Below are 12,511 nucleotides of genomic sequence, written 5' to 3'. Positions count from 1 at the left end.
ATCCGTTGCGAAATACTGTTTTGCAGCGAATATCCTAATCCTTAGCATGCCCCTCTACAGTCATCTCGTCGGAATTGCAAAAGTCGGGAAATATTTGAAAAGCGAAGGTCACGACGTACGCATCGCAATCCCACCTCAGCTGGAAGAGAAACTGCAGGACTATGGCATTAAACCATTGCTCTACCATTGCCTTGGTGACTATCCAGAAAAATTGCTAATGGAGAAGTGGATTTGGAAGATATTTTTTGAAACACTGCCGTTGCTTTCCGTAATATTTAGTGGAGACCAGCCGATTCCAAATCGAGTTGCAAGCAAAATAGTCCTGGATGCTAAACTAAAGAAAAATATTAAAACTTTCAAACCAGATTTGATTCTACTGGATTCCACCCCAGTCGCTGTAATGTTAACTCTCATACCCTACAAGTTAAACATTCCCTTCGTTATGTTTGGATCCACAGCACTCCCTCAGTACACCCGAGCTCCCATTTTACCCACTGTCATCCCCTTTAAGATTTCAACCAACACGGATCAAATGACCTTCCTAGAACGTGTATCTAATACTTTAATGAACTTGGTATTTTATCGACAAACTCCTTTCATCAATTCATCACTCATTAGGGAATATCTTCCAGATGAACCGTATATTTCGCTGATAGATCTTCAGGCTAAAGCCCAATTGTGGATCGTTCGACAACCCAGCATGCTTGCCTATAACCCACCTTCAATGCCGAATGTGAAACGATTACCTCACTTGCTGGACCTCACACCAAAGCCACTTCCTCAAGAATTCCAGTCGTTCTTAGAAAGCGCGGAAAATGGTGTCGTCCTTGTCTCATTTGGTTCCTTTTTAAGCTCTATGCCAGCTCAAATGAAGAACAAATTACTTGAAGCATTCGCACGAACGAAGTACAAATTTATCACTCAAAGTTTTTTACAACCGAATCAGTCAGACAAGTTCATGTCCCGAAAATGGCTGCCTCAGTTTGACTTGCTTCGTTATAAGAAAACAAAGCTCTTCATCACCCATTGCGGCACAAATGGTTTGCAAGAGGCACTAACTGCTGGTGTGCCAATCATTGGTTTCCCAGTGTTTGGTGATCAACCATACAATGCTGTTAATATGGAAAAGAATGGTTTTGGTCTAAAGCTGGACATCAAGTCATTTTCCGTTGATGAACTGGTTTCAGCAATCGAGGAAGTCGTTACCAACCCGTCCTACAAATCAAAGGTGGAAAAGGCTTCTGCTATTTTTCAATCCGAGAGGGTTCCACCCATTGAAGAGGCGGCCTACTGGATTAACCACGTGCTTAAATTTGGCGGTGATCACTTGAGATCTTATGCTCAAGATATTCCATTGTGGAAGTATCTTGGTTTGGATATCATTGCTTTCTGTTTGTTACTTTGGCATGTTGTTGTTTATTTAGTCATAACACTTTTAAGATGTTGTTTATCTCGTTGTTGTGGAAGTAAACAAAAACTAAAAGACGAATAAAAACGCGCAGCTGTAGTCTAAGGAAATTCCTACGTTAGATAGACAAATTCTACCATGGAACAATTTTAAATGATAAATGTAAAACGAGATCCAACACCACAGCCAGACTGACCATCTTAAAATGAGTTAAACTGTAAAGTTTGTTCCTGAAATGTTGTGATGTCTTGCAAATATAGCCCCACGAAGTTCACTAATTTTGTATATATCATGCAGTGGCGTAGCCAGCCTGGCGATTTAAGGGTTGTTTACATGAGCCCGGTTACCCAAGATTCAACGAAGCGTGAGATGATTTTGAGGTGTTAAAATGAGCATGCAGATAACCTGATCCTGGCAGTCATATAATCACCACAACAATAGCATGTGCTTGTTTGGTGTCATAAAGACTTATTTCAATGCCTCAAAGTCCTCTCACGCTTCGTTGAATCTCGGGTAACCGGGCTCATGTAAACAGCCCCTTAGTTATGCTATGCAAATTTTATGTTATTATCATTATTCATTTCTTTAGAAATTCATTGTTTTCACAGTCAATGAACACCAAAATATTAGCATAGCATGACTAAATTGTCGGGCTGGCTACGCCATGCACTGATATCATGCAGTATAACGCGTGGGAAAGATAACCATTCTCGGCTCGAAACTGGGTAATAATTCCATGTTCAGTAAATCCTAAATACACGAATGAAATGTTTGATACGTGTGGGTCTTTGCATTTTTTGCGACGGAAATTCCGCGCCTAAAACTGACGTAAGCACCCCGTTGACCTTTGCTGAATTAATTTGCATAAAGATTGCGCAAGAATTACAATATTCACTTGTATAAATATACACGGCGTCTGTAAATGTCTGGGTTTAATATCACTTGAATATGGCTAGATTTATAACGAAAACACTTACTTTGCTAGTTGTAATTTCAACAGTTGTTAAATACTGTTTTGCAGCGAATATCTTAATCCTTAGCTTGCCTCTCTACAGTCATCTTGTCGGAATTGCAAAAGTCGGGAAATATCTGCAAAGCGAAGGTCACGACGTACGCATCGCAATTCCGCCTCAGTTGGAAGAGAAACTGCAGGACTATGGCATTAAACCATTGCTCTACCATTGTCTGGGTGAGTATCCAGAAAAATTGCTAATGGAGAAGTCGATTTGGAAGATATTTTTTGAAAAACCGCCGTTGCTTCCCGTAATATTTAGTGGTGACCAGCCAATTCCAAATCGAGTTGCAAGCAAAATAGTTCTGGATGCTAAACTAAAGGAAAATATTAAAACTTTCAAACCAGATTTGATTCTACTGGATTCCACTCCAGTCGCTGTGATGTTAACTCTCATACCCTACAACTTAAACATTCCCTTCGTTATGTTTGGATCTGCAGCATTCCCTCAGTACACCCGAGCACCCATATTGCCCACTGTCATCCCCTTTAAGATTTCAACCTACACGGATCAAATGACCTTCCTAGAGCGTGTGTCTAATACTTTAATGAACTTGGTATTTTATCGACAAACTCCTTTCATCAATTCATCACTCATTAGGGAATGTCTTCCAGATGAACCGTATATTTCGCTGATAGATCTTCAGGCTAAAGCCCAATTGTGGATCGTTCGACAACCCAGCTTGCTTGACTATAACCCACCTTCAATGCCGAATATGAAACGATTACCTCACTTGCTGGACCTGACACCAAAGCCACTTCCTCAAGAATACATGTCGTTTTTAGAAAACGCTGATAATGGTGTCGTCCTTGTCTCATTTGGTTCCATTTTAAGTTCCATGCCATCTCAGATAAAGGACAAATTACTTGAAGCATTCGCACGAACGAAGTACAAATTTATCACCCAAAGTTCTCTCCAGCAGAAAAACCAGTCGGACAAATTCATGTCACAAAAATGGCTGCCTCAGTTTGACTTGCTTCGCCACAAGAAAACAAATCTCTTCATCACTCATTGCGGCACAAATGGCTTGCAAGAGGCACTGACTGCTGGTGTGCCAGTTCTTTGTATACCATTGTTTGGTGATCAACCACAAAACGCTGTTAGCATTGAGAAGAATGGTTTTGGCCTCAAGCTGGACATCAAGTTATTTTCCGTCGATGAACTGGTTTCAGCAATCGAGGAAGTCGTTACCAACCCGTCCTACAAATCAAAGGTAGAAAAGGCTTCTGCTATTTTTCAATCCGAGAGGGTTCCACCCATTGAAGAGGCGGCCTACTGGATTAACCACGTGCTTAAATTTGGCGGTGATCACTTGAGATCTTATGCTCAAGATATTCCATTGTGGAAGTATCTTGGTTTGGATATCATTGCTTTCTGTTTGTTACTTTGGCATGTTGTTGTTTATTTAGTCGTAACACTTTTAAGATGTTGTTTATCTCGTTGTTGTGGAAGTAAACAAAAACTAAAAGACGAATAAAGACGCGTAGCCTACGTAATATAGACGGTGAAAAAAACGATGGACCGTCTTCCACAATTATTCAAATATTTGTAGCCCGAATGTTGGCGCCCGGAAGTTATTACTATATAGCGCCTGCGCGCAGGCTAAAAGACGCGCAGCTGTAGTCTGAAGGAATTCTCAGATTAAATAAACAATTTCAGAAAAAACACTGCATGGAAAACTTAAATGATTTGTGTAACTTAAAGTGAGTAAAACTGTGAAATTTGGTCTAGAAATGATATAAAATTTTGGAAATGCCTCGCCTAAAACTGAAGTGGACACCCCGTTGACTTCGTTCAATAAATCCAATAATTTGCATAAATATTACGCAAGAATTCCAATATACACTTGTATAATATACATGGCGTCTGTATACCCGTCTGCATGTAATATCACTTAAATATGGCTAGATTTACCACAAAAACGCTCATTTTGCTGGTTGTAATTTCAGCCGTTGCTAAATACTGTTTTGCAGCGAATATTCTAATCCTTAGCTTGCCATTCTACAGTCATCTTGTCGGAATTGCAAAAGTCGGGAAATATCTGCAAAGCGAAGGTCACGACGTACGCATCGCAATTCCGCCTCAGTTGGAAGAGAAACTGCAGGACTATGGCATTAAACCATTGCTCTACCATTGTCTGGGTGAGTATCAAGAAAAATCGCTAACGCAGAAGACGATTTGGAAGATGATTTTTGAGAAACCGCCGTTGCTTCCCGTAATATTTAGTGGTGTACAGCGGCCTCCAAATCGAGTTGCAAGCAAAATAGTCCTGGATGCTAAACTAAGGCAAAATATTAAAACATTCAAGCCAGATTTGATTCTACTGGATTCCACCCCACTCGCTGTGATGTTAACTCTTATACCTTACAAGTTAAACATTCCCTTTGTTATGTTTGGATGCGCTGCACTCCCTCAGTACACCCGAGCTCCCATCTTACCCACTGTCATCCCCTTTAAATATTCAACCTACACGGATCAAATGACCTTCCTAGAACGTGTATCTAATACTTTAATGAATTTGGCATTTTATCGACGAAGTTCTTTTATCAATCAATCACTCATTAAGGAATATCTTCCAGATGAACCGTATATTTCACCAAGTGATCTTCAGGCTAAAGCCCAATTGTGGATCGTTCAACGACACAGCATGATGAACTATAACCCACCTTCAATGCCGAATGTCAAACGATTACCTCACTTGCTGGACCTCACACCAAAGCCACTTCCTCAAGAATACCTGTCGTTTTTAGAAAACGCTGATAATGGTGTCGTCCTTGTCTCATTTGGTTCCGTTTTAAGCTCTATGCCAGCTCAGGTGAAGGACAAATTACTTCAAGCATTCGGACAAACGAAGTACAAATTTATCACCCAAAGTTCTCTCCAACAGAAAAACCAGTCAGACAAATTCATGTCACGAAAATGGCTTCCTCAGTTTGACTTGCTTCGCCACAAGAAAACAAAGCTCTTCATCACCCATTGCGGCGCAAATGGTTTGCAAGAGGCACTAACTGCTGGTGTGCCAATCATTGGTTTCCCAGTGTTTGGTGATCAACCATACAATGCTGTTAATATGGAAAAGAATGGTTTTGGTCTAAAGCTGGACATCAAGTCATTTTCCGTCGATGAACTGGTTTCAGCAATCGAGGAAGTCGTTACCAACCCGTCCTACAAATCAAAGGTGGAAAAGGCTTCTGCTATTTTTCAATCCGAGAGGGTTCCACCCATTGAAGAGGCAGCCTACTGGATTAACCACGTGCTTAAATTTGGCGGTGATCACTTGAGATCTTATGCTCAAGATATTCCATTGTGGAAGTATCTTGGTTTGGATATCATTGCTTTCTGTTTGTTTCTCTGGCATGTTGTTGTTTATTTAGTCATAACACTTTTAAGATGTTGTTTGTCTCGTTGTTGTGGAAGTAAACAAAAGTTGAAGGACGAATAGCAGGTACGGTCATGCCCTGCCGTACTCTGAGCCATTTGCCGTTAAACTAGGAATATTCTCGATAAATAAAAAATTTTAAAAATCCGTGTTATGCACGATTTATTAACAAATAATTTTAGGCGACTTCAGAGAATTGGCAATTATTTGTCAATTTTAACTTATATAAATAACGTTTTATTTATATGGGCTTAAATAATTGCCGAAATAAATAAAACCTTTATATAAATTTAAATTCTTGAATTCAATTTAACGTGTTTTATCACTCAAGATTAATTGTGGACGGATCAATTGTTTTCACTATGTTCTACACATGAATAATTTTTAAGGTACAAAATGAAATGCAAAGAAGAAGAGACCTCCACGATAAATCAGAAGAAAGAAAGTCTATTGTTTGCAGTCAATACAAGAGACTGCATCCCGAATGCTTTGTTTTAAAGGTAAGGCGGTTGGAAAAAATCACACTATCAGGAACATGTAGTTCATAAACTCAAGTCTGAATCCTTGGTTAAGTTTGTTTTCCACGCAGATTACGGGAGGCAGCATCCTTATACCCAGGGTCTAACCGCGTGGGCTCCTTCCTGCATAATTACAATCCTCTGGCTCTGGCGAGAAAACAAAGGCTCTGGAATAATCGAAGTCAGAAATAATTCTGATGGGTCGTTTCACGTCGTTTTGATTTTGAAATACAAAAACCCAGTATCTCGATTATCTCAGAGCCTTTGTTTTCTTGCCAGAGGAATCGCCTGCTGGGAACGAGATTGGCATAATTATACCAGCGCGCACTAACAAGGCCTGGGACTAGGCTGGCGCGAGCCTATTCGGGTTAGAGCTGTACATGTCACCTTACCAAAATGCAATGCAATGCAAGCATATAGCATAAAATACTAAAAAATATGGGAGGAAATGCACCTGACATTAAAAAGAGACGCTTTTAATTATTTTTACTACCCTGAACTAGTCGGGGTACATATTCGGATAGAATAATTATAGGAAACACAAAGACAAAGCTTTATCCATTCGTCTAGCATGTGATGATTCTAAACAATATACCCTTCTTTTCATGCAGGAATCGTATTTTGATCCTCAATTTTTGCGAATCGTAAAGTATGCGAAATCAGAGAAGTCTTCATTCAGAGGTTTACTCTCAGTCCCCTTTGTAAAGGCGAACAATGGTAGAAACGTTTATTCCTCAACTTTAATTTGGTTATGACATTAACTGTAGTAATATAGCAAAACATCACATCGCACATGTATAAATGCACTTTAATTTAAGCGGACTGTTTGCGATTGTCTTCTTTTGATAGATGTGAACGAGTAATTAGTTACGAATGCTCTGATGTGTTAGAGCTCTTTTTTGAACATCAGTAACTAATTCACTCGTTCGCATCTGTAAGAAAAAAAACCCGCACAAAATTTTTATCTACCATATTTACAAACCGTTTAACCGTGTTTCAGAGCACCAGCTTTACGTCTTTCCTGTATTTACGGAAGAATTTTGTCGAAATTTCATGGAAGAGCTCGATCACTTCAACGAATCAAAGCTGCCTAAAGGAAGGCCAAACACTATGAATAACTATGGGGTAAGCGCAATGAATAATTACTTATTTTTCCACTGAAGTCAACGTTTTGTCGTATTATATTTATGTAGTCAAAAAGGAGGAATTTCGGTTTGAACTAATCGACTACTTGTGAACATTTTTCAGGCAAAGCCAATCAGAATGCTTAAATTTTTAATACTTCATGTAAAATGGTAATTAATGTACTTTTACCGGAAGTAGTCAAAATTTATACATTCTCATTGGTTACCGAAAATGTAAACAAACGTGCTGATTGGTCCAAGATCAAATTCCTACTTCATCAGCAAAGGTGATAAAAAACAATAAAATCAACCTCATTCGTTTATCATATATCGTAAAATTTCGCGCGCTGCTACAGTGCTACAGTCAATCAGATGGCAGGAATGGCTAAGGTTCCACCCTCAGCTGATTTGTAAAAAAATACTCACTGATATCACGAATAAATATTTCTTGCTAACATTTACATTGGACTTTGTTAGATACTTTTAGATGAACTTGGTTTTGATGAAAACTTTCTGGATGTGTTATTGCATCAGTACATAAAACCTCTGAGCGGGCTTATGTTTCCCAAAAATGGCGGACGTTCTCTGGATTCGTACAAAGCATTCACGGTGAAATACAAGATGGGAGATGATCTTAGCTTGGGCTATCATTACGACAATGCTGAGGTAACCTTGAACGTCTGTATGGGAAAAAACTTTACCGAAGGCAATCTATACTTTGGTGACATGAAAGAGGTAATTATTTCAAAGCTGCTTTGCCTTCCTGTGGCAAATGTAAGACTCAGTTCAAAGCCGCGCAAAACGACTTCAACTTTTCGTTTTGAATTTTCAAGTCGATTTGAAGACGAATTTGAGATAGTAAGTACAAAAAATTCCCTGATTTTACCGCACCTTTCCCGCGCGGCATATACACAAAAGACCCTGGGGCGAGGTTGATATTGCTGTTGTCATTCTCGTTTCCTTTCCTAGCTGGGCCTAGGGGACGAGGATGTTCCTTTCCCCTGAAGGATCGCGGGCTCTGTTTACGAGGCATCCTCGTTCCCACGCAGTACGCAAAAAACCTGGGAACCAGGGTGGTTACGAGATTGTATCATTACTAGGTACCAGTTTTCCAAAGCGAGTGCATCGAAATGGAGCATCGACAAGGTTATGGTATCCTACATCGCGGAGGGCAAATGCACGGAGCGTTGCCAATCCATTCAGGGGAACGACACAACGTCGTCGTGTGGATGAGATCGTCGGAGATCAGAAACAAATGTTGTCCAATGTGCGTACGGAAACCTAACCTCGTCAAGGTTGCTGGGAAGGGTGACGGATTTACACTATCAAGCATGGCAGTCTGTAGCACGCAGTGAACTCTATATAAACTGGACCTATAGCCCGCCATCTTCGAAGCCAAATTCTAGCATCAGTCCCAGACTCCCAGTCCTCTTGTCCAGTTCATTGCTATTGTTTTAGTATTGACTATAATTGAAATGCTCTATTCGCTGTAAAAATTTTAAAGGCTAGAAATAAAAAAAATTGACGTACATATCTTTATTATTCAATTGAACTCAGCTGCATGTTACGAGTCTTTTAAATGTTCACTTGAACCCATGGAGTGAATAATATGTACATCAAGATCAAGTCAAATGACTGTCAAATTATCACCAGGGCTGTGGACAGGCTTTCTACTGTTGTAGGAGCCAATGACCAAGGGCAATACCATACCCCCTCTCCCTCGTGAAAATAGGAAATGTACAATACCACCCCTTCCCCTTCTCTCTTCTAAAAGTAGGAAACTAACCCCCCTCCTCCACAGCCCTGACGATGGGCAATTTCTTACATGGTAAATGCGCACTGCAATCTTTATACTACACCTACAATATATTTACAAATATATTAAAATTTCCAAGTGTTAAAATATCACAGTGAGATGGATTCCTAGCCATTATATGCATAATCTGCTTTGTTGTGCATAATTAATTTGTTATCGACAAAATAAAAACTGTCCGATTTTGTTTCATAAGGATGTTTCACCATTTCTTGAACTAAAAAAATATAACATCGAAGTGTGATTTTGATTTCTGATTTTACTATATAAATCAAGTTATGAAGCAAATTTCATTATTTTTTATATTGCATCAACCCATTACTTTTTATTATGCATATTAAACAGCTATTTAATAGTAGGGATGTGCAAACAAGTCAGTAAGACTCAGGATTGGGGCAGGGGGTGTCATTTATTTTTCATCCTGGTAGAAGGCCAATGTTTCTTAACAAAAGTTTTATTTGCCTAACTAGTCAGAAGTCCTATGAAGGAAAACCCTGGGTAAAAGGTTGGCCATGTTTTCACCCCCCACCACCCCCTCTCCACATTGCAACACCCCTGTTCAAGAGAAAAAGGCACTGCTGATTATTAAGAATTTAGCTGAATAAAAAACTCTTGCCACCCAATTGACTTTGATGATACATACAATATACACTGAAGTATATCATAACATCCCTGGGAACAGACATTTTTAGGTCAACCCTAGTTAATTATTAAACCCAATAACTGGACAAGCAAAACACTCTGTTGATAAGAGAAACTGAAAAGATCTGCTAAATAGCAATATTTGGCTAAACTAACAATGTTCTGCTCACCTCACCAGTGTGTGTATAGTCATACTTACTTTCTTCGCTCGTCAAGCTGGGAAATTCATAGATATGTTCACATGTGTTCTTGCTGTTCGGTATGCAAAATCCAAATGAGAAATCAAATGTTTTCAACACTTTGTCTTGGAAAAAATGTCGTTCAATCATACGAAAATTGCTGACAGGACTGTCGCCAACAACAAATTCCACACTAAAAACATTAACATTCACTGGCTCAGACTTTTAGCTGCTAAAATACCCACCCTCGATTCTGTGCAGTAAGTATTTACATTACATGATCAAGGTGAATGCTTTTTGTCACAATATAGTGAACAGTGTTTATGACTTAATCTTTTGAAAATCAATTTCTATAGTTCAATGTGTTTCATTGTTATCATCAATAGCAAAGCTTGTTTGTATAGGTATACAGGTACCGACCCTTCCTGCCAACAAACATTGTCATATGTGTGTCATTGTGAATATTTCTGTAAAGTGCATCTGCAGCTATTTACTTCTGTGCTTAATATCACTAAGAGCACATTACATACAGCACCATATACAGCATGTTACTAAACAGTGATAGATTTTTATGCTAAAAACCTTGCGAGGCTGTTAGCTCAGCAAGTTTCTTTTGTGTGCGGATAATTTTTGTGAGGAATTCGCCTTGATAGGCAGGTAAGTTTCTCTTGTGTGCAGATGGTTTGGTGATGGCTGAGCTAACTGCCTCACAAGGTCGTTAGCGCAGCAGATAGCTCATGTGTGTGGCAGCCTTTAAGCAACCTCACTGGATGAGCGGTTAATGTAGGGACTTCCTTTTCCAAGCAGAATTTGTCAACTAATTTACCCCCAGACTATTCCAAGCAAAACAAGTTACAGACTGCACCCCATACATAATATACCCTACACAAATAGGTAGGTTAACATGAAATTCCCAGAAAACCCCCAGCAAGAGGGGCCTGGCATGCCTTTCTTAAGCTCAGTGGATATACCGAGAAACATGATACATCAAGAAGGAAAAATAGTCAAAATAAAGGTTTTTATTTCAAAAATATTTGCCTCCATACGTATTTGGAAAAATAAGGCACACCAAACAGGTGAGAAGTCGGCTTTAAATTTTAAATTATTTAAAACCAATTTAAAATACTGAAGTGGATATGGTAATTCATATTTAACTGCAGCAGGAAATTGATACAGGCTCTTGCATATCAATTTTACCATGACAACCAAAGTTTTCAAATTTAACGATATATAGACGTTTCTCACTGTTTTTAAAACTCCCTGTTTTTCCCCCACAAATTTCGGAAAATCCTACAATTTGCCATAAGACCGGTGATTATTAACAGAGACAAATTACCGTGGGATAGGGAATTTCGAACACGGAGAACGGCAATTTAAATTCGCTTGACAATGAACGAACAGGAATCGATGCTTTAAATATTTGATTTGCCGTAAAAAACTATCATAACTTTATCCCTGCAACCGTAAATCACACGTAAACGCAAACAATGCTTGTGATACTCACGTTGCTCCAACTGTTCGCAGCTTTAAAAAATCCGGCGTGAATTTATAGCGGACAAATCGACCTGCATTTGGATCGTCATCAACAACTTCATCCCCGAGAGCTTCGTCTTCGTCGCCTGCAAGCTCAAGGTCGTCCGGTTTGGCGATCTCAAAAAGTGTCCTTCCACAGTCCATGTTACGAATTTTAAACCTCGTAAACTCGATGCCGTAAATATTCGCCTTTCTGTCGCAAAGATACTCTAAAAAGAGATTTAAACGCTTGTCTAATCGAGCTTATTTGCGGTTCAATGTTGGTGAACAAAAATAGACACGTCGACAACAGGTCCTTTCATTCACTGAAGGTACGTAGAGGAATTTTTTCATATACAGACAGTAAATTAATCTCTCTTTCTTCCCTACCTTTCGTGGCTTTAGTCAATCTTAACACATCCTCTGGCGAGATATTTTCTTTCCCAGCGAGCTCCTCTTCCGTGAGTCCCTTTTTCGATTTAACTTGTCTCGCTAAATAGCCACCTCCTTTCTTCTTTTGCCCGGGCTTGTTGTCTTTTCCCGAGCCGTTCGAGCTCAGCGAAGACTTGTTGCTCATTGCTCAAGAGTTTATTGACAGCCAAAAAGGAGATTTCAAGCCGATTTACAAGAGCATCGTCCCATAAACTGCTGGCAATAAAAAATTGACATGCAAAGCACATGAAAGGAAGCGTCCGCCGTCCAATCTCCAAGTCCAAATCGCCGAAAAAATTAGCTATTCTGGTCCACGTGCCACTCATTAGTTCCGGTAAAATTTTGCGGTGCAAGCGCTCCAGTGGACTAAACAGATCAGTAGTTCGCTGCAGCCCTCAGTTTTTACCTGGACCACTGAGATATATAATAATTCACATTTATTTACCACAGAGCATTGGTTTTCAGCTGAGATACAAATACTCCCTAAACCT

At 39.5% G+C, this 12,511-nt stretch overlaps 2 protein-coding genes across 5 annotated transcripts in view; one reads left to right on the top strand and one right to left on the bottom strand.

Annotated features, from left to right (window-relative positions):
• Positions 1 to 8,956, top strand: part of LOC114520728 (2-oxoglutarate and iron-dependent oxygenase domain-containing protein 2-like) — a 29,193-nt gene extending 20,237 nt beyond the window's left edge. Inside the window, exons 3-7 of one of the 4 annotated variants that reach the window (XM_028541062.1) lie at positions 6,190 to 6,300; positions 6,930 to 7,035; positions 7,319 to 7,443; positions 7,920 to 8,177; positions 8,543 to 8,956. In XM_028541062.1, coding sequence (XP_028396863.1) covers positions 6,190 to 6,300; positions 6,930 to 7,035; positions 7,319 to 7,443; positions 7,920 to 8,177; positions 8,543 to 8,797 — 855 coding nt within the window. In that variant the 3' untranslated portion in view covers positions 8,798 to 8,956. Of the gene's footprint in view, positions 1 to 2,331; positions 2,598 to 3,919; positions 5,989 to 6,189; positions 6,301 to 6,929; positions 7,036 to 7,318; positions 7,444 to 7,919; positions 8,178 to 8,542 lie in introns of those variants that run through there. The other 3 variants (XM_028541061.1, XM_028541059.1, XM_028541060.1) reach the window with 3 other exon arrangements.
• Positions 8,957 to 8,987: 31 nt separating this feature from the next.
• Positions 8,988 to 12,297, bottom strand: LOC114520729 (protein unc-119 homolog B-like). The gene is made up of 4 exons (XM_028541063.1): positions 11,979 to 12,297; positions 11,581 to 11,818; positions 10,097 to 10,269; positions 8,988 to 9,472 (listed from the first exon to the last, which is right to left on the bottom strand). The coding sequence occupies exons 1-4, from the start codon at positions 12,163 to 12,165 to the stop codon at positions 9,366 to 9,368; spliced, it is 705 nt and encodes a 234-aa protein (XP_028396864.1). The 5' UTR covers positions 12,166 to 12,297; the 3' UTR covers positions 8,988 to 9,365.
• Positions 12,298 to 12,511: the final 214 nt, after the last annotated feature.

This window comes from Dendronephthya gigantea, unplaced genomic scaffold (assembly GCF_004324835.1).
Source record: "Dendronephthya gigantea isolate DGI-Jeju-01 unplaced genomic scaffold, DenGig_1.0 000016F, whole genome shotgun sequence".
In the NCBI taxonomy this organism is placed as follows: domain Eukaryota; kingdom Metazoa; phylum Cnidaria; class Anthozoa; order Malacalcyonacea; family Nephtheidae; genus Dendronephthya; species Dendronephthya gigantea.
Note: the sequence above shows the minus strand (reverse complement) of the source record. Positions and strands in the feature narration are given on the sequence as shown.